This window comes from Pygocentrus nattereri, chromosome 18 (genome assembly GCF_015220715.1).
Source record: "Pygocentrus nattereri isolate fPygNat1 chromosome 18, fPygNat1.pri, whole genome shotgun sequence".
Taxonomy (NCBI): Eukaryota; Metazoa; Chordata; class Actinopteri; order Characiformes; family Serrasalmidae; genus Pygocentrus; species Pygocentrus nattereri.
In genome coordinates this window covers 20053847-20074641 of record NC_051228.1, presented here as the reverse complement: position 1 = coordinate 20074641, position 20795 = coordinate 20053847, and the positions used below count along the sequence as shown (strand labels likewise).

Sequence of the window (20795 nt, the reverse complement as noted above, 5' to 3'; positions counted from 1 at the left end):
GATTACAGTTGTGATATCAGTTATTGATACATATAAACACCCGAAATCTGTAACATCCAGATGGCTACGTGATGCATGTGCATGCAAAAGAGAGTTGGTATCCTTGCACGTGTGCAGTTGTCCATGAGGGGGTGTTCACGGTACGATTTGTATGGACGAGAAGTGTTTAAGTGAAAGGCACTCTACAACTGTAAGGGAAGCCCAAGAGAAAAAAATGCCAGTTATCTGATGAAGCTGCTTCAAAAGGAGTGTAGTGTTTGTCCAGCTTTAAGCAGCAACTTCAGGTTCAGAAATTGGTGTAGTCCCACACTCAGATTGTGCTGTCTGAACTAACTGCTGAGCAAAGTGTCAGAACCACATAAGCAAGTTTTATTCAAATTTGCTTAACAACTCAACAGAGTTTAAGTCTTGAGCATACTTGAGTCAAGTATGCAATGTTTTAGGCATGCATTTAACTCCATGCTAATGTTGGTATATATTAGCTACATTAGCCTCGTAGCTCCAGTGTAAAACTAAAGAAGCAAGGTTCAGACACGAAACCTGTCCTTTCTAATTGACTACATTTGGGGTTACAGTAAAACTGGGTGAAATTAGACTTTTCACCGGAGTTCCTGTAACATGAATTCATTACTGTGAAACAGCTTTGAGAGCCCAGGAGAGTCAATCTAATGCAGAGCTTCAGGAGCTTTTAGGGTTTCTTCTTTTCATCAATTCCTGTAGCTGAGAGATGTGTTCAAGCTGGATAGAGAGAAAAGAAAGAGAAAAAAAGAGAGAGAGAGAGAGAGAGAGAGAGAAGGAGAACAAGAGAGAACGAGAAAGAGAAAATAAGTGACGAAAGAGAAGAGAAATAAAAGGAGCAGGAGAAAGGGAAAGGAAAAATTGAGAGAAAGACAGACAAAAGGGGCAAAGAAATAGAAAAAGAAACAGAAGGAGAGGAACAGAGAAATATGAGGAGAGTGGTAAAGAAATAGTGTTAGAGAAAGAGAGACATGGAGGTAGTAAGAAAGGGGGAAGATAGATAAAAAGACACAAAGAAAGGAGTGAGAATAAAAGGAAGACAATGGATATAGAAAGAGTACGAAATGGTAGAAAGGAGAAAGAAAAGAGGAGAGAGGCAGAAAAAATAAGAAAAGGAGATGGTATAAAGAGGAAAAGAAGAGGGGAAGTTGGGGGTAGAGAGAGATGGAAAAGGAGGGGAAAAGTGAAGAGAAAAGAGGAGGGGAGAGAGAAAAAAGCAGATAGAGAAGAAGACAAAGGAGGAGACAAAAAGAAAAAAAGGGAGGAAGAGAAAGTGACAGGAAGAGGAGAGATAAGAGGAGATAGAAAGATGAAAAGAAAGGATAAAGAAAAATAGAGTAAGTAATTAAGAAAAATAGAGATAAAGAGAGAGAAGAAGAAGGAAAAAGAAACGATGAAGAAAGAAAAGGAGACAGAAAGAGAGGCAGAAAGAAGGAAAGAGAGAAAGGGGAGATGGAAGGGGAACGAGTAGAGACAGGGAGAGGAGAGCTAGTAGGAGGGAGAAATACATGTAAAGAAAGAAAGTGATGAAGAAAAATAGAAAAAAGAGAAGAAGAAAAAAGAAATAGATTAATAAAGAAAAGGAAATAGAGAAAGATAGGTAGAAAGAATGAAAGAGGGAGATGGAAAGAGTGGAAAAGGAAACAGCTAGAGAAGAAATGAGAGGAAAAGGAGGTAGACAGAGGAAGGGGGAAACGTCATAGAGAAAGGAGAAGAAAAAGATACAGATAGACAGAAGAGAGAAAGAAAAGGAGACAGAACGAGGAAAAGAGAAAATTGATAAAAAGATGACAGAAGGGAGAGGAAAAGAAATAAAGAGAGGAGAGAAAGAAAATGAGTTACAGAGAGGAAGAGAGAAAGAAAGACTGAATGATAGAGAAAGAGAAAAGGGAAGAGAGAGTAAAAAACAAATGAAGCAAGGAAAGGAAACAAGGAGATAGAAAGAAAAGGAGAGGGAGGGAGATGGAGAGAGGGATAGAGTAGAGAGAGAGAGATGCTGTACATTGTGCTGACTGCTGCACACTGGTGGTGAAATATCTGGCGCTGACGGAGGCTGCCAGGTGGACCTTGAGGTGACAGACTGCGTGAAGATGAGCGTGCGCGGGGGGTTTGGGGGGGTAGGGTTAGGGGGGTTATCTGCACCGAGTGTCAGGGAGGGAATGATTTGACAACACGCCAGCCGGGGATCTGTACGGGGGGGGGGGGGTTGGGGGGGGGGGGGGGGGGGGGGGGGGGGGTTATTTATTGATCCAGGAGGAGGAGGGGGCCTTTCTCTGGAGGAATCTGACGGAGGAGGGTGCGAAGGGCTTCTGGCCACTCGGAGAGAAACATGGCCGTTCGAAGGATGAGTTAGAGACAGAACGGTGAGGGATGAGTGCTGGCACGGTCCGACAGGCTGAGATTGAAGTTACGGAGCATTTGGTGGGGGGTTGGGGGGGTTGTTTGGAAAATAGCAGAGTAAACTGTTCTCATAGCACTAGCACCCTCAGAGAAGAGGTGTAGTTAGAGAAACCATCAGAGCACAAAGTAATCATGAACTGCTAGAACCTTTAAATACTCTCTCTCCAATAGCACCTGACCGATTCATCAGCTGCTTGATAAAATTAGCTGATTTTAAGGCTCAATGTTATTTTCAGTACAACAAATACTTAAACTTCTTATATATTCAGTAGAGATTTATTACTTTTAGAACTCTTTTATATTCAGTTGATAGTTATGACTCTTAGGACTATTACAACTATAAGGCTTTCAGTACAAGCCATAAGTGTCAAATACAAATCTACTTCTAAAATTATGCTAATTTCTGGCAACGCCCCTATGGGATTTCTAATAGTATGTTAGTGCTAAGATTATCTCGGTGCACAACTAAAATTTGTGGCCATCCTAGATTAAACACAGATATTTGAAGCTTGTAACCAATATTAACATATATTTGAGCTTTGTGTATATCAGTGTTACAGTGACTCTTTCAGTAAAAAGTTCTGGCATAGAGCTGCCGCCACTGTTTTCCATTCCTAACAGCTACCTGGAACCTAGGTAGTCCTACAACCATTTGCATGAGTAAAACACCTTATAAACCCTCATGTGAAATTTGAGCTAATTAACAGAAATCAAGCACAATAGGCACTTCAGTATTTATTTTGAAATTTTGTTTCTGCTGTTTAATTTCAGTTTAAGAAGTTTAAGTTTTGAGAACTATCTTGACTAGTCATATCTGACCATTAACACTTGACATCTGACAGTTATTTCAGTCAGTTAGGCACTGTTTAATTTGTGACTTGTGTCAGCAGATATCGGTTTAAGAGACTTTCTGTTCCTTAAAATCAATATCAGAGACTGAATTTTCATATCAGTCAGGCCCTCTGGTGGTGCAAGAGCTTTTTGTTCAGTGTGTGGTAGCCCTTAGCCGCCTGCAGTAGTCTTTCTGTGCTTCCTTCTTTGGACTAAACAGACAACAAACTTTGACCAGAATGTACAACGCAGGCTCTATACTGCCCTCTGGTGGATTGATGCACTCAGACATACAGAAAAGTAAAATTTACTATTGAGTATTGAGTTTGACTCCCAGCCAGGCAACCAGGGTCCTTTCTATGTGGAGTTTGTATGTTCTCCCTGTGTCTGTACGGGTTTCCTCTGGGTTCTCCGGTTTCCTCCCACAGACATGCAATCAGGCCAATTGGACACGCTAAATTGCCCATAGGTGTGAGTGTGTTCCACCTCAAACCATTTTATTTATATCTCAGTAATAGAACCAGGGCAAAAGTTTAAAATAAAAGGTGGAATTCCCATTTAAGTAGTGTAAAACTGTCAAATCACTATTTCGGTGAAAAACCTGGTCTTGATACCAAGGAAGACACTGATGAACATGAAAAGTTTTGTAGATAAATGTCCCCAAAGCATCAGTACAGAGCTACTTTATGATCACCAAAACTTTACAGGGATATTCTCCTCTTCAGAAAATGGCAAAATGTTCCTGAACGTTTGAGGAATAGTGTATATGTTATGTATCTTCTCTAACTCTGTTCTCCATTCTATTCACTCCATTCTCTGCAACTTTTAGCTGTTCATGGTGGACAACGCGGCGGACGACTGGAGGATAGCCATGACCTATGAGCGAATCTTCTTCATCTGCCTGGAGATCCTGGTGTGCGCCATCCACCCCATCCCGGGCAAGTACACCTTCACCTGGACAGCGCGCCTGGCCTTCTATTACACCTCTTCCAAGACGGATGCAGACGTGGACATCATTCTGTCCATTCCCATGTTCCTGCGGCTCTACCTGATCGCCCGCGTCATGCTGCTGCACAGCAAACTGTTCACGGACGCTTCGTCGCGCAGTATCGGCGCCCTCAACAAGATCAACTTCAACACACGCTTTGTCATGAAGACGCTCATGACCATCTGCCCTGGTACCGTGCTGCTGGTCTTCACCATTTCTCTGTGGATCATCGCCGCCTGGACTGTGAGGGCGTGTGAAAGGTGCTCCGGCTCAGATCACTACTCCCTCGATGTTTAGGCTGGCTTGTAGTGTGCTGTGTTGTCTGATGTCATGCCTTCAGGAGCATCAATAAGCACTGTTACTGTTAGCTGTTTGAAATTTGCTCCACGCTAGTTAGAACGATAGTGATTAGCAGGGATGTACTGAAATATTCACCACCTAAATATTCTGGCTGGAAATGGTCAAAAGTGGCAGTTAAAAAAAAAAGAGCAAAACATCAACCCCTTAAAATCCCAGTCTTATTACATACTAAGGCTTATTAAAGCAATAAGCTTTAATTCTTAGGCACAACATGAGGCGAAGTGCCTAAAACTCCCTTCCCTGTGATAAAATCACAGTAGTGTATGGCTTCTCGTGGCTTATTGCTTTTATAAAACGGGGGTAAAAAATTTAATTAAAAAACACAGTATTTCAGAAAATAATGTGTTATTATTAATAATAATTGACATAAACCAGTATTCTGCCCAAAAAATGTAGTTTCTTTAGAGTATGGTTTTGCTGCCAAGCAACCATCGAAACCTGAATGGGGAGAATGTTCAGTTGCTAATCATAGTATACTGCTGTAATTTCAAGAATTTTTTAACTTTTTGCTTGCTCCCTACATAGTACACTACGTAGGAATTTGTATACTGGATCCTGCAGCCAAACAGTGCACAATATAGCGCACTAGTGCACTAAGAAATCTTCAGTCATTTGGGACAACTTCTGACTGAAAGGCAAACATTTAAAGTGTGTAATCCATTCAAGTGACATTCACATGGCTTTGAAAGCAGCTCAGCCAATCAGATTTTAGGATCAGAACTATCCATTTTATAATATTCAGTAACTATAAGGACTTTAGTGCAAACAGGCTGAGCTACTCTTAGGTTATAGAAGTGTGTAATAAAACTCTGGGCCCAGTGAGTCCAGGCCCAGTGAGTCCATATATCTGTCTATTCATGTTGAAGGTGTAAGGAGTGTTTCAGCCCAGCTTGCTTTTTGAATGAGGCACAATACACGGCAGCAAATCAGAACCTTCACTCACTCAGAGCTTATTTAAATATAGCAGTCTTAAAGGCACAGTAACAAAAAACAGCTTGTTTAATTCAGAGAAATAAAGAGAGCTTAGATATGTTCATGTAAAATTAACTGTGGCTGTTTTTGTTGCATATCAATGCTGTCGGAAGAAAACCTTGTATCTCCATTTTTGTCATTTTTCAGTTTTTGACATAATTTCAAAGGACCTGTTGCCCTTTACATTGTGTGTAAATTTCATGATGAATGGTGCAAAAGAAATGGCCCAAATTGACTTGGAAAGACGTCTGGTTCCACTGACATGCATTAAAACTACAGTATGTTGTTTCTTTCTCCTGTAAATTTCCAATTTTGGAGAGACAAGGTTTTCTTCCGACAACAGCAATATACCTGTGCACATAATGTGTCGACCTTGGAGGGGGGATAAATACAAGAGAAGTGTAGGATATCAGCCCAAAACAAACAGAAGAAAGCTGGAAATGCAGAATGAACCTAACAATATGTGAATGCACATAAACATAACTGTGTACTTAATTATGTAATTACATTTAACACTTTATCTGTAGACATCTCAGGGTTAAACCAGAAACACTGAGGTCATAAAGAGGAAACTTCAGCATGATAAACCAGTCATTTGTGTTAGAAGTCTAGTTATTCAGTGCATGTGGTCTCTGTATCTGGCGGTAAGAATGTCTATGCTCTCCTGTACGTCTCTGTGCTCCTGTCACACCTCATTCTGGATCATATTGCTTACGTTCTGTTCCTGGAAGTGTCTTTTGAATGATGGGTAGTAACCTTTTAAACAGCGATTAAAGATGCCTGGAAAACTAGGACAAACGTCTCTGGAGGCACACAGATCCTTCAATTAGGTTTTTAAAGGGAAGGTTACAGCAAAGTTGCAGTAGCCAGCCTTCTAAGAAATTCAGTTCTGCGTGAACCATAGCATCAGTCAAAGGTTTGTACTCATGAAGGCCTTTTCTTAATTAAGCTGGCCTGAACAAGCCGACTACACTGCTCAAAAAATGAAAGGGAACACTCAAATAACACATCCTAGATCTGAATGAATGAAATATTCTCATTGAATATTTTTTTCTGTACAAAGTTGAATGTGCTGACAACAAAATCACACAAAAATCATCAATGGAAATCAAATTTAAACTGTCTCCTGGTAGCGCCTCCAGCCTCTGGACACTACGCTGACAGACACAGCAAACCTTCTTGCCACAGTTTGCATTGATGTGCCATCCTGGATGAGCTGCACTACCTGAGCCACTTGTGTGGGTTGTAGAGTCCGTCTCATGCTACCATGAGTGTGAAAGCACCACCAACATTCAAAAGTGACCAAAACATCAGCCAGAAAGCAGAAAGGTACTGAGAAGTGGTCTGTGGTCCCCACCTGCAGAACCACTTTATTCATCCTTTATTGAGTGTGTCTTGCTAATTGCCAATAATTTCCACCTGTTGTCTATTCCATTTGCACAACAGCTGTGAAATTGATTGTCAATCAGTGTTGCTTCCTAAGTGGACAGTTTGATTTCACAGAAGTTTGATTTACTTGGAGTTATATTGTGTTGTTTAAGTGTTCCCTTTATTTTTTTGAGCAGTGTAATTGTTCTTGGTTTAGTATTCTACACTTATTGGTATCAATGTCATGGGTCGTTTTCAAGATAGAACCACAAAATGCTGCAGGATTGATGAGCCTATATGAGTTATAGTGTACTTGTGCTTTTGGTTGTATACAGCTTTCTTTCAGACACGATTTCTTTTTCCATTGGGAAATAAATGGCGAGATGCTGAGAAAACACACAAATGATGTCACATCTCTCACACTGCCCCTCATAGACAATAGATACAGATTCACATACATACATATGCACTAGCACATATATATGCATTAGCAAAAACATGTGACAGCACAGCATAGCCTAGCAACACCTTAGCATCCACCTGAGACAACACTAGAGCCGGTTTATGAGGAGCCTGACCTTTTCTTGTTTCCCCTGTTGTATCAAAAACATGACTGCAAAATGTCAGAGGGTGCCTACGTCTGATTTGTAAATAAATTCATACATAGACATCAGCTTCACAATGTACAGTTTGCACAAGTGGAAAATACTTAAGTAATTATAATTTGTTACTATAATTAACTGTTGTTTTTGTACTTTACGCAATTATGACTGGAATTTGTCATCATAAGCTACAAAGAAAGTTTAGCTTCATATATTTATATATACCTATATCATTTTTTTTTATTTTATGCACTTTTGTATGTTTAAACGTCAGTAGATTTGACTTTGAGTAGATTTTTGCCTCTGTGCTCACACTTTTAACTGAGTAAGACTTTGACACAGAATTCGAATGCTCATTTAAGTACAGTTTCTCTGTCCTTTCACATCTAACAATTTCTTCAATACAAACTTTAAGCATTCAAGCTGAAGCTTTTAGTTGGAAATGTTTTTGAGATTTTGAAAAAAAAACATACATTGAAACCCAAACTTTTGACTCATTCAGTGGAGGAAGATGATCAGATTAACACTTGGTGCAATATTCACTATCTGTCTTATCTGTGACTTGCATATCAAGCATTTTGTTATAATAGGATTTCTTTCTTTCTTTATGCAAGGATTTCTTTCTTTCAAATCACGAAATTGTAAAATTATAACTGAATTATATTTAATGTTATTCTACAGAATTGTCTGTGCTTACAAATATGCTGAGTTACCACTTTATTAGAAAAATTTACCTTGTGCTTCTACTCACTGGCCACTTTATTAAAAACACCTACCTTGAACTTCCACCCGCTGGCCACTTTATTAGAAACACCTGCCTTGTGTTTCCATTCACTGGCCACTTTATTAGTTCTGCTATGTAGGTGTACAGTTGCAGACTATAGTCCATCTGTTGCTGCACAGTTTATCAACACCCTTCTACCCCATTGGTCATTGGTCAGTTTCTGACCACTGTTATCCAGGTATTATTTGGGCAGTGGGCCATTCTCAGCACAGCAGTAATACTGGTAGGTTGAGAGTAGACCACCATCAGAAACATATATAGCCAATAGAGTCTTTGTGGTCAGAAACTGAGCTTTGATGAAAAGCAAGATGACAGCTAACTGTCAAGGTGGAGCTTCAAGCGAGGGGTTTCTTATAAACTGGCCAGTGAGTGTCAATGTGGACCAGAAAATGAATGTAGCTGTGTTTTAGAGGTTTACAGCTACATTTTATATCATGATGTTTGTTCCTCATGCACATGCTTTCAGGTACCACGATAACCAAGATGTAACCAGCAACTTCTTAGGAGCCATGTGGTTGATCTCAATCACTTTTCTAACCATTGGATATGGGGACATGGTTCCTAATACATACTGTGGCAAAGGGGTGTGTCTCCTCACTGGCATTATGGTGAGTTTACTGTATGTCTTGGTATCCTTTGGTAGGCTCTTAAGTTCTTGTACTGCATGGTAAGAAGAGGCTGATTGGATTCCATGGTATGATCATCATCTTATCTTTATTAGTAAATTTATTCTGACAAATTTTTTGAGGCTTTTTTTTAGGCTTTTTAAATAACTTATTAGGTGAAGAAAAATCATTATGCTGTAGCATCAGCAAGAAAGAGGCAGGAACAGGTAGTATGGTGACCCAATGGAAGTGTATTTCGCATCTCACACTTTCAGCATAGAGCGTAATTCTCGGTGGTTAGGCACAGAACTAGCCAAAGCTAACCAGTTTGGAGATTTTTAAATTATTGAAGCCCATTCCCACCTGGCAGAGGTGTATTCAGTATGCTTCAATGGCCAAAATCAATACTTTTTTCTCAAAAAAAATAGTTATTATCTTAACATACTGATATAGTTTCTTGAAATAGTGACTTAGTATCTTGAAATAATTACTTAATCTTGCAGACATTAGAATTAGAATGATCTTGAAATAATATATAATTATTAGTACCTACCAAACCACTTTTTGACACAAAAAGTCATTATTTCGATATAGAAAGTCCATATTCTGACAAAATAAGTCAGTTTTTTGACATAGCAAGTCTTTATCAGGTCATTATTTTAACATAGTAAATCAGTATGTTAAAAAAAGTTAGTTTCAAAATAAAACAAGTCATTATCTTGAGAAAATAAGTCATTATTTCAAGATACTAACTCATCATTTTCACATAGTAATGCCAAAAATAGAGAGGAGGAGAAAATTGTATGGTTTTTTTTTGTTGTTGTTGTTCTCTACCTGGCGAGAAGGCGCTTTCATATAAAATCCACTGGCTCCCTATACATATTAATGTCAACACACCATGCAAACTCGCTGGCTAAACACATTAATACATATACAGCAGTGCAGCAGCGATATTAATGTGGCACTACTGTGTTGCTTGTGCATTTTGTCAATTCAGTTCTTTACAAACCCCAGATAAATAAAAACAAAAATGTGATATTGCATAGCCTCCAGATTTATTGGTAAAGGATGTAAAACTGAAACTTTAAAAGCTGGAGAATGTTGCAGCTTTCAGATTATATTTATAAAATATGAAGAGTAATGAAATTGATAAGGATGCCTTATGTGTTGTAATGTGTTATGAATCCAACCCCAAACTGATTTGTTTGTTTTGTTGTCTCAGGGCGCTGGATGCACTGCTTTGGTGGTGGCCGTGGTGGCGAAAAAACTGGAACTAACCAAAGCTGAAAAACATGTACATAACTTTATGATGGATACGCAGCTGACAAAAAGAGTAAGTGAGCTTAAATGAAGTAAAGCGCTGAAATGAGCCGTGTAGAAAGTAAAAGCACCGTGCAGAGAAAAACACAGCGGGCTCTATAACGATGGATGAGCAATATATCAGTCCGAGTGAAGATCAATTCAGGATTGATGTTTGTCAGGTCTTAGCAATAGTTGTATGTCAAAGTAAAGCTGTGCATTTAATTAGAGTAGATTCAGGGAGTGGGCTCATGTTACATAGCAAGATGGAAAACACTTCAGTTTAATGCAGACACATGCTGTCTGTCTTTCTATGCAAATTAAAAAATAATTTACAGAAATTAAAGTAATAGTTTACACATAAAATCTCATTTACACAGTGTTCATTCTTTATTTCAAATGTAGCCACTCAGCCAAGTAATATTTGGTGTCTGAAGTTTGCTTCTTCAGTTTTGCACTGGAGCCACAAGGCTAATGTAGCTAGAAACTAATAGTTATCTCCATTTTTAGCATGATGCTAACTGCATGTATAAATCACCACACAGTTGCAGTCTATGTAGAGTTGTTCAGTAATCTCTGATAGACTTTATAATGGTTATTTCCAACACCACTTGAATGCAGCATAAGGCCTTCAGTTCAGCTCCTGAAGTCCTACCCAATGGGAGAGGTTGGCTGTATCTACCTAGATACTTTTATGATAAAAAATCCTGATTGAATAATGTTTCTCTGGGTTGTTTCAAGATCTTTAACCTTTTATTTCCAATCGAAGTCTGGAAGTCTTGTATTACTACAATATTTGCAGTTTAATCCCTCAAGTCCCAGGCTTATTATTTAGTAACTACAGGGCCTTCAGTGCAAACTGGTTGAGCTATTCATAGGTTATAGATGTGTGTTATAAAACTTTGGGCCTGCCAGGAGGCCCTGTCCATTTAAGGGCTTAAACACAACAAGCATGATGACTGTATTTAAAAAATGAACTAAAAAGGTCTAAGAAGGCCTTAAAACTAAAGGGCCTAGAAGGCCTTGATTGGTCCCCCATTGATTGTTACACCTATAGTAATGGCTTTAGTGGCAATAACTACGCGATCCTCTTCTACTGCAGGTGAAAAACACGGCTGCTAACGTTCTCAGGGAGACCTGGCTCATCTACAAGAACACCAAGCTGGTGAGGAAGATGGACCACGCCAGGGTCAGGAAGCACCAGAGGAAATTCCTCCAAGCCATTCACCAGTACGTACCAACACCCACAACACACAGCCCTCAACGTATCAGTCTGCTGTGGCGTCAGTGAGGAAACGGTGCTGTGAGCTCTGAATTGTTTGACACCTGTAGCTCAGGGTAGCAGCCATGCTGGAAAATGTGAAGGGTTAATGCACTGTAAACAGGTTTTTCATGATTTCTGCTCATGCTGTGGTTTGCTTTATTGAGGTATCTCTATAGGCTGGTGATTAACACTCCTCAAGCTGGATACAGCACTTTCCCCCTTTCCCTAATACAGCGAAAGTAGCTCTTTCTGTTATTATTAGGTATTTATCAAAGCTTTTGAGTGGAATCAGGTGCCTTACAGCAGGAAAAACATGCACAAAGTTGATAAAACTGTGTTTGAGGAATGCTACATAATGTTAAGGTTTTTTACAGATTTTATGCTTTCATATATAATGAGTCAGTATTAGAAATGCCATTTACCTTTTTTAGCATTTAGTAGTGATGAATTAATAAAAATGGCATATAATAAACATTTAAAATTATGTTATGTATGCTTCAAAGTTCTCTTTTATAGTTAATGAGTATTAGAATTGCCTTTTAAGTTTTTAATGTCTTAAGGTCTTTATGTCTTTATAGTTAATGATTAAAAAAACTGCCATTTAACTTTAACATTTTATTTTTTTATTTATGCTTTAAAGTTCTGTTTGTATAGTTAATGAGCATTAGAACTGCCATGTGCCATTTTTACAGTTTTAAGGTCTATGTTTTTATAGTTAATGTGCATTAGAAATGCAATTTAACTTTTTTTTTTAAGTTTCAATGTTGTTTACATATCAACCCTCCATTTAATTAGCACTGAAGGCACAGCTCCCACAGCGGCATCTTGACTGAAAAGTCTTTTTATGGAAAATTCCCGCTGACCTTGTGATACACTTCATTGCTGGGATTAATTTGAGCTCAGCCTGTAACCTCAATTTTGTCCTGAAAGTGAGTGTTAATGCGTGAATGTTGGACTGGTCTCACGATTTAGCGCCGTCAGTCATCTTGCTTGACGTTTATGGGGCGTCTAAAAGCAGCAGTGTGGCCTGTAAACGTCACTCACTCAACTGGACAGATTGTTATTTGGGAAGCCCAAAACACTCTGAGCCCCCGTGAGTGTTTTTGTGTGTGTGTGTGTGTGTGTGTGTGTGTGTGTGTGTGTGGGTGTGAGTAGTGTGTATGTGTGTGTGTGTGTATGGGTATACTGGTTTACCTGAAGTTTTGCAGAGTCGCATTCATAAACCAAGACGGATGCAGAAAAGTGAGTCATTAATTCTCTCAGATGTTACTACTGAATCATTCTGTAATTCTTCTGTCATGCTAATGTACAGTTGAGTGCGAAAGTTTCCATGCCCAGGTCAAAGTTTATGTTTTGTTGATTTTCTAGGTGAACATAAGTAAATGCCTCCTCCACAGAGAACACACTTCTGCACATTTTAATGCACTAGTACTGTTTATTTAATGAATTTCCTGTATTGGGGAAAAAAATAAAACATCAAATGTGGCCAGTGGAAAAGTTGTGGCACATTTTATATTCTGTGTTTTATTTTTTCCAATATATTAAACTAAGCAAATAAATAGAAACTGTTCATTAAAAGTGCCAGATTTAAGTGTGCTCTCTGTAAAGGATGTGTTCAATTATTTTCACATAGAAAATATAAAAAACATGAGATTTGACCAGAGGTGCACAATTTTTCCATAGGACTGGACATCTGATCTTAAGAACTAGTGTTTAGGCTTGTGCATTTTTCTAGCTGCAGTAACTGCTGCCGTATCAAGAGGACTGTATAATTTTCTTCCCCATAAACTGTGTGTTTAGATTTTAAGTACACTGAGCACTTTATTCCATTATTATTTGATTAACTGACTATTAGAGATGACACAATAGTACTTTTTTCTATTACTAATAAGAGTTTTGAAAGGAACCTGCCAATACCAATATTGACAAATTTTTCTTTAAATACTAATAAACACAGATATCCAAGCCACTTATCACCATACCAGTACTACATGTCAGATCATTGCCGTCTGTATCAACTAACATAAAGATTTGTATGTAATGCCACACCCTAGACCTCCTGTAGTGTACTGCAGTCTGTCAGATCTTTATGCAGTGCTATTGAGTGCTTCATGCAGTCATTTCATGCAAGTATTACAAATATAGCTAGACTTGATAAAGATGTTTTTATTACTCAGAATCTGTTTTTCATAGACTTTATCAGGTTACTGATGTGTCTACATGTGTGGACATCACGCATGAAAGCACTAAGTGATGTGTCAACCTTAACTGTCCCTTTGTTGACTAACAATTGTATTCCAAATTATTTGCCATTGTATGTGTCTAGAAGTAATAGGTGAAATGTTTATGTCTAGTGATCAGTAGCCATGTTTACATGCAGCCTGATAATCAATAAAGCGAGTAATAGATCAATTGGAATGGAATATGTCCATGTAAACAGCATATTTGGAATAGACTAGTCCATTTGAAATACTAGTCCATGCAGAATACAATTCCTAAAGTTTATGCTTTGAACTTTAAAAGACGGCGGTGGGACATGTGTCCAGCATACGTGTCTCAGAACATGACGTCTTCCTCTCGGGCTTCTTAAATGGACATGTGAAATACGTTTTACGGAGTCTAATCATTTTAAAGCAATTAAAAACACAAGCACTGCTCACCGCTGCTCGTCTCACTCTGACTGGACTCACGTGATTTGCCATGGTAATGTCTACAGTACGTGTGATTTTGGATCTGACTTCTTGTAGTGTGCATGTAAACAGAGATTTTCATTTAAGCATATAAACACCTCAGTCTTAATCTATAATCAGAATGTATTTGGATCGGCAGAAGATTTTGCATGCAAATACAGACACAGTAATGAGCAGTCAGTCACTTTTCAAACCATTAGCTGGCTTTAAGGTCACTGAACCCGAACCCCAGCATTAATCACGTCTTCTTTAAGACCCTCATCTAACACCAATAAGCCAGACTGACAGAAATACTTTTGAACTGAAAGTGGTTTCTAATGAAAGTCTGAGTAGCTGTGAAGCAGCATTTCAGGCGCAGGGCTGCATGTAAACCGATCCGGAATAAGGAACATTTGTGAGGCAACTGGAGAACATACCGGATGTCCTGAGCTCGTACTGTCCTGCCTTACCCCCACTCCACTATTCATGAGCGCATTAGGGGACCATTTTCACCTCCCTTCACATATAAACTCTCTCTCTCTCTCTCTTGCTCTATTTCTCTATTTTTCTCTCTCTCTTTCTATCTCTTTACTCTTTCAATTTCTCACTCTATCTTTATTTCTCCCTTCTCTCTTTCCCTCTCTCTATCTTTCTATTTCCTCTACTCTCTCGCTCTCGGTTTTAAGATTGCCGTATGACTGTGACAAATATTAGCACTTGTATTGCCGGGAAGATTTAAATACTTGAAATAAGTTTTAGTGTCCTCTCAAACTCTCTTCTCTTTTTTCCTCCCTCTTTTTCTCTCACTTCTGTCATTTTTCTCTCTCTGTCTCTCTCTCACCTTCATCTCTCCCCCTCTCTCTATGCCCTCTAACTCTCTTTTCTTCTCTCCCTTCTCACTCTCACTTCTTTGTCCTTCTGTTTCTTTCAACCTTTGCCACATCCGTGTGCCTTCTCTCATTTTATCTCTCTTTCATGCTCACCTTTTCTACTCTTCTAATGTCTTCTCACACTTTTTCTCTCAGTCTATCTCTTGCTTTCTCAATCTGTTTTCTTATTCTCTCTCACTTTTGCTCATTCTCTCACCTTTTTCTCTCCTTCGGTGCCCTCACACACTCTTGTCTTCTTTTTTCCCTTCAATATTCCTCTTTTTCTCTCTCCTTTTCTCTCTCTCTCTCTCTCTCTCTGTCTCTCTCTCTCTCTCTTATTCTCTTGCCCTCTCTGTCGGCCTTAGCCTCTGTCTTTCTTTCGTTTTTTCTCCATCCGTCTCTTTCTCTGTCTCTCCTTTCCATCGTCCTCTGTAAATTCTCAATAAATCTATTTATTTATCTCTCGCCCTCCATTCATCCACCGCACTCTGCTAGCTTTATGTTCAGTTTGATGTTATCAGCAGAGTAAACATAGTAGCTTTTAAATTATTTGCCTTTGAACTTCAGCACTTTAGTCTGTTTGGACTGCAGGGCTGCTCGTCAGGCGTCTGACTGAGGACACTTTTTTGGCTTTTTCTGAGATTTTCTTTTTTTTGTAAAGTTTGTGGTTGTATTGATACGATACACATCAACAATATTAACATTTTAACGTGTCTGTGCTTTATTCTAATTGCTCATTTTACAGTGACTGAACATGTTCAGTAAAAAGTACACAATTTCCTTCTTACCCCATACAGTCAATCAGCCGAGACAAAGTTTGCTTCCTTAGTCTAACACTGGCGCTACGAGGTTAATGTAGATAACAATTTACTTGCCTCAAACTGTGCAAAAGTCAGAGACCACATATTGTTTATTTAATTTTCCAAAACAACCAGGATAAGTTATTCATTTTTTAGCATCAGGCAAAAACAGAAAACATAATTTAGAGAAAATCACACAGAAGCCTCGACCACTACATTTACCATCAGCTGTCTGAGTGTTCAGTGAGTCACTCTTCACCTTTATGCTTCCATTCTTTTCAAGAGACTCACTTTCAGCTTCTCACAAAAATCTGCAGACACACCTCCACAGTTCAGTCTTAGAAGATGGTTGATCATTTTTTTGAAGTAATCAAACACATTCAGTGATGCTGAGGTCTGGATTCTGGGCTGGTCAGTCCATTGTTCGGCTTCTTTGTTTGATGTGTCTGCCTCCTTTTCTCAGTGAGGCTTCTTGACAGCTACACATCCTTTCAGACCCACAGCACTGAGTTGTCTTCTCACAGTGGAAGGATGGACAGAAATGCCTGTGGATGTTTTCAGATCTGAAGCAGCTTGATTTTCTTCTCTCTCTCAAAGATGAAAGCGTTAAGTGCAGATTATCTGATGGGGACAGTTTTGGTGTCTACCAGGCTTTACAGGTGGTTGTTAGGAATCCCTCTGTAGCTTTTATGCACAGTACTGGAAGTCAATACATATTGTTAACTGCAGTGTTCCCGCCTTTAATGTTGTGCCACAAGACACCGTTCTTGTCAAGTTCTTTTAAAGTTCTTTAAAGATGGTGCCAACTTTGACTTTAATTGTTTGTTTTTTCATTTATAAGAGCTGGATATGCTTTACCGCCAGCTACTGATGACATTTGTTTTGTTTGTTTGTTTGTACTGTTAGCTATTTGCATCAGTTTAAACCCAATACTTATATTTATATATACTTAACTTACATTTAAAAGTTAACTCTTTAGCCATTGTTCACTTCTCTGTTGATGCCGCCATGTTCTCGAATCCTCGCCAGCACACAGTGGCTCTGTTTACATGCAAAGATTTTTGCCAGTCATTACAGATTCACTCTGAGTTGTTTATTCTTACTCTATTCAACAATCTGATGGAAAATCTTCGTTTATATGCTCACTACAATCAATCCAATGCAACATGACGCACATGTGTGGAGTAGCGCTTAGTTACCATGACAGCGAACATCACGTGGGGTCCAGTCAGCGTGAGATGAGTTTCCAGTTGGCGCACTTGTGTTTTTAATTGCTATATTGATGTCAGACTCAGAAAAACCTCCTTCACATGTCCTTATAAAGTGCAACACTGCAGTAGAATTCAGACGCGCGCAGATCGTAAGAAGAGAGTTTTAATCTCAAGTAGGGCAGTGAGCAAAATCAAAAACAGTAAACAGTCCATGGGTCAAAACACAGGTCAGAGAACTCAGGCAATGGTATTCAAGGGGTAACACAAAAAGATGGAAGACAGATAATCCAAACAATGGTCAGAAAACACAGGATGACAGTCATAACAAAAACGCTTGGAGTTGCAATACTTTGCATTTAACCTATGCTAAGCCCGGGCTTAAATACTAAATATTCCTAGTCATATGACTTACGACACAGGTGCCACATATTAAAACTCAGGTGAGTGAGAGTGCTGATAGGAGCGCGAGTCAAGTTCATTAGTCACATGATCTCCTGTAGATCTCTGGGAATTAGAGTCTGATGGAAGCGTGACATAAAGGAAGCAGCGAGAGGAAGACGTTGTGCTCTGAGACACATAAGCTGGACGTCAGTCCCACCACTATCTCTTAAAGATCAAAGCATTAACTTCGTCTCCTCTACAAACCAGTTTCTGCTCCACCATGTTGAACATTATAAACCTTTCACTATGACACGCCGCACATGCACAGAACGTACTTGTACATTCCGATTGGGAATGTAATCAGATTCAGGCATTTACATGGCTATTATTGTTCTATTTAACTGATTATTTGGAGGTTTACCCACCTCGTTCAATCGGATAGAATTTATATTCCAAATGGCCTCAATCGGAGTAGACTATTCCGATTGAGGTGTTTACATGGACGTATTCTATTCCAATTGAGCTATTAGTCGGATTATTAACGGATTATTAGGCTTCATGTAAATGTGGCTATTGAATCTCAGGATATGTTGGCTGGTAAAGGATGCAGGTGTTGGATCTTTTATTGCCAAATGAAAGAAGGACACGTTTATCTGCCGCATATGAAGGAGGCTTCAAAATGGGACAGCCTATTTGCGCCACTGTGACAGAATCAGCCTTTAAATGCAGCCTCCGAAGGATGCAGACCCTGAATTGAGATAGATAGCAGCGAAGTTAATTAGTTGACAGTGGCTGTCCTCATTAATGCATTTCAGCCAATCAGCTGTGTTGTGATGAAAGGGTGAGGATGAGGGTGGAACTGAATTTGGTAGAAGTTTACGGTAGAATGTTAATAACTGGAGTAATTCCATATGAACTACTGCATATCATGTCTTTATTATTGCGCTAAAGCTTGTAAAATAGTTACAAGAAAAAATAGCACAATGCTATTTTTGTGGGGTAAGCTTTAGTTACTTGTTATCCACATTAGCTCCGTAGCTCCAGTGCTAAAACTAAAAAAGCAAACATCAAATATGTCTTGGTTTCAGTGGGTGGGGGACTGTAAGTTTGATTTTAAGCCAGACTACGGCAGTAAAGTCTGCTGCATACGTCAAAATGGTAGATTCGGGGATCATAAATTGCCGACGATCACTTAGCTTTAGCATTCATTGTTTCAACCCATTTTTATTACACGCCTTGTGCTCGTGTTCTTCAGTCAGTTTGATTTATTATGTAAAGTCGATATTCGCATTTATTCAATGACATGCTAAGTTATGCTAAGCATGGCCCCTCATCCTGCTGTTTCAGGGCAGATTTAGGACTCTTAGTCAGAATCAAGCTCGATACGTCAGCATGAGTTACTGCCCAGCACACAGCCGCACTTTTCTGGCTCCTTCTGTAGCTTTGAGGCTGAAGGAAAATGGTGTGAGGTGAGCGGTTGTACCGCAAACATTAGCGAGCTGGCTAGCGTCCAGTCAGAATGCATACATCACACAGCTCACACGCAACCGTAAAAGATTAATGGGCAAGGTGCCAGGGCTCTAAAGCAGTTTTTTTTCTTTATAAGTAATATATTTCGGTCCTCTGGGTAATATTTTTAGCAGTGTATATACTTTAGTGTTTGCGCTGGTCGATATGGCTAGCATGTTTATCCTTATGGCTGTATTTCTGTGATACTCTTCATAATGTTAATTTGCTTTCTCTGGTTTCCCTGTAAAGGCCTTCATGTTTCAAAGAAGAATTCCATGCTGAACTTACATGCTAACAGCTGCTAGCCCATTATTAGAAATGATTATGGAAATGACAGGATGCTAATTAGAAGTTATTAGCTTTCACCTTTTGTTAGCCATGTTAGCAATTATTTTTATTTGTTCCATTTCCTTCATTTAGGCAGTCTAGTAGTGTCCCAGTCTAAATCCTTCTGTTTGTAGAGGCTCTATTTGTGGAAAAGGAAAGGAAAAGTTTACTCGGACTCTGAGTTTTACAGCCAAAAAACGTGCACATTAACATTTTTCTCATTGAGTCTGGGACTGACGGACTGCGTTGAAGCTTTAAGTGGAGCCAGCTCGATTTTCTTCATTAAAATTCTGACTAACCAGTCAGATCGCTTTTGTCATGGTTACAGTCTAAATAAATATGCATCACAGTGGCAGCGGGATAGCTCCTTTTGCTTGTGGTAGAGTACAAAAGCTTTAACAACAAGCAACAAACTTTCTAAAAAAATGCACTTAATGGAATTATATAGCGGAGCATAGCTGGGAAATGACAGCGAGTGCCTTACTACAACATAGCGACTCTTTATATCCTTCAGAATCGCACATTATACAGCTTCAGCTCATGTATAAGGCTGTGGAAATTCTAATGTTGTCTTTTTCTACATTATCTTTTTGCACCTAGAGTGTTTAATAATGCATTGAACTTAATGTGAAGGCTCCAGATGAGCTATCATCTGTGATTTTACATCTACAAGGTGGACCAACAATGGAGTGGACAGTAAGTGGACACAGTGTTTAAAATCTCCAGCAGCATTGCTGTGTCTGATCCACTTATACCAGTGCAACACACACTAGCTCGCCACCACCACGTCAGTGTCACTGCAGTGCTGAGAATGACCCACCATCCAAATAATACCTGCTCTGTAGTGGTGCTGGGGGGGGCTCCTGACCACTGAAGAACAGGGTAAAAGGGGGCTAACAAAGAGAATGTAGAGAACCAGATGGATTATGGTCTGTAATTGTAGAAGCAAGGAGGTGGTTTCAATGTTATACCTGATCAGTAGATCAGAACACCAGTGCAAAAACTCCTCCAGTGAGTTCTGTAATCATTACAGTGGCTCTGACTGAACATTTTCTTTAAGAAAGCTGGCACTGTTTCAAACCCTTAGACTCATCATGGAGTTTGGGCTGTGTGTGTGAAGGCTTCAGTGTTTTCTCTTCACTGCCAGCACGCCGCATCCTTTTACTGCTGAATTCACACAGTTCAGCGTAACAAGGATGACTCCTGGCTTGGAGGAGAAAAAATGGAGGACCTCACAAAGGCCCAATCCCATTTCACCCTTCACCCCTACCAATTAATCCTTAGTCCTCTGTTTTGTGCATTAAAGCCTATTGATAATAGGGATGGGAATCTCTGGGCACCTCACAATTCAATTACCATTCAGCGGCTGCGATGTTATTATAAAACTATTATCAAGGTATCTTGATGTCTCTTTTTTCTATACAGGATTTCTTTTTTCTAGCTGTGTGAGGACTTGGTACTTAACAAAGTATTTGTAATGATCCATAATGAATTTACTTCCAATATCTTTTATTAATGAAACAAGTGAAAGGGATGTG

The 20795-nt window shown here is 39.2% G+C and overlaps 1 protein-coding gene across 3 annotated transcripts in view; it reads left to right on the top strand.

The window, feature by feature from the left end:
* The window catches only part of kcnn2 (potassium calcium-activated channel subfamily N member 2), a 74148-nt gene that overhangs the window by 28804 nt on the left and 24549 nt on the right, over positions 1 to 20795 (top strand). For all 3 annotated transcript variants that reach the window (XM_017711209.2, XM_037547672.1, XM_037547671.1), the window contains exons 3-6: positions 4079 to 4497; positions 8790 to 8931; positions 10151 to 10261; positions 11330 to 11457. In XM_017711209.2, coding sequence (XP_017566698.2) covers positions 4079 to 4497; positions 8790 to 8931; positions 10151 to 10261; positions 11330 to 11457 — 800 coding nt within the window. The remainder of the gene's footprint in view (positions 1 to 4078; positions 4498 to 8789; positions 8932 to 10150; positions 10262 to 11329; positions 11458 to 20795) is intronic.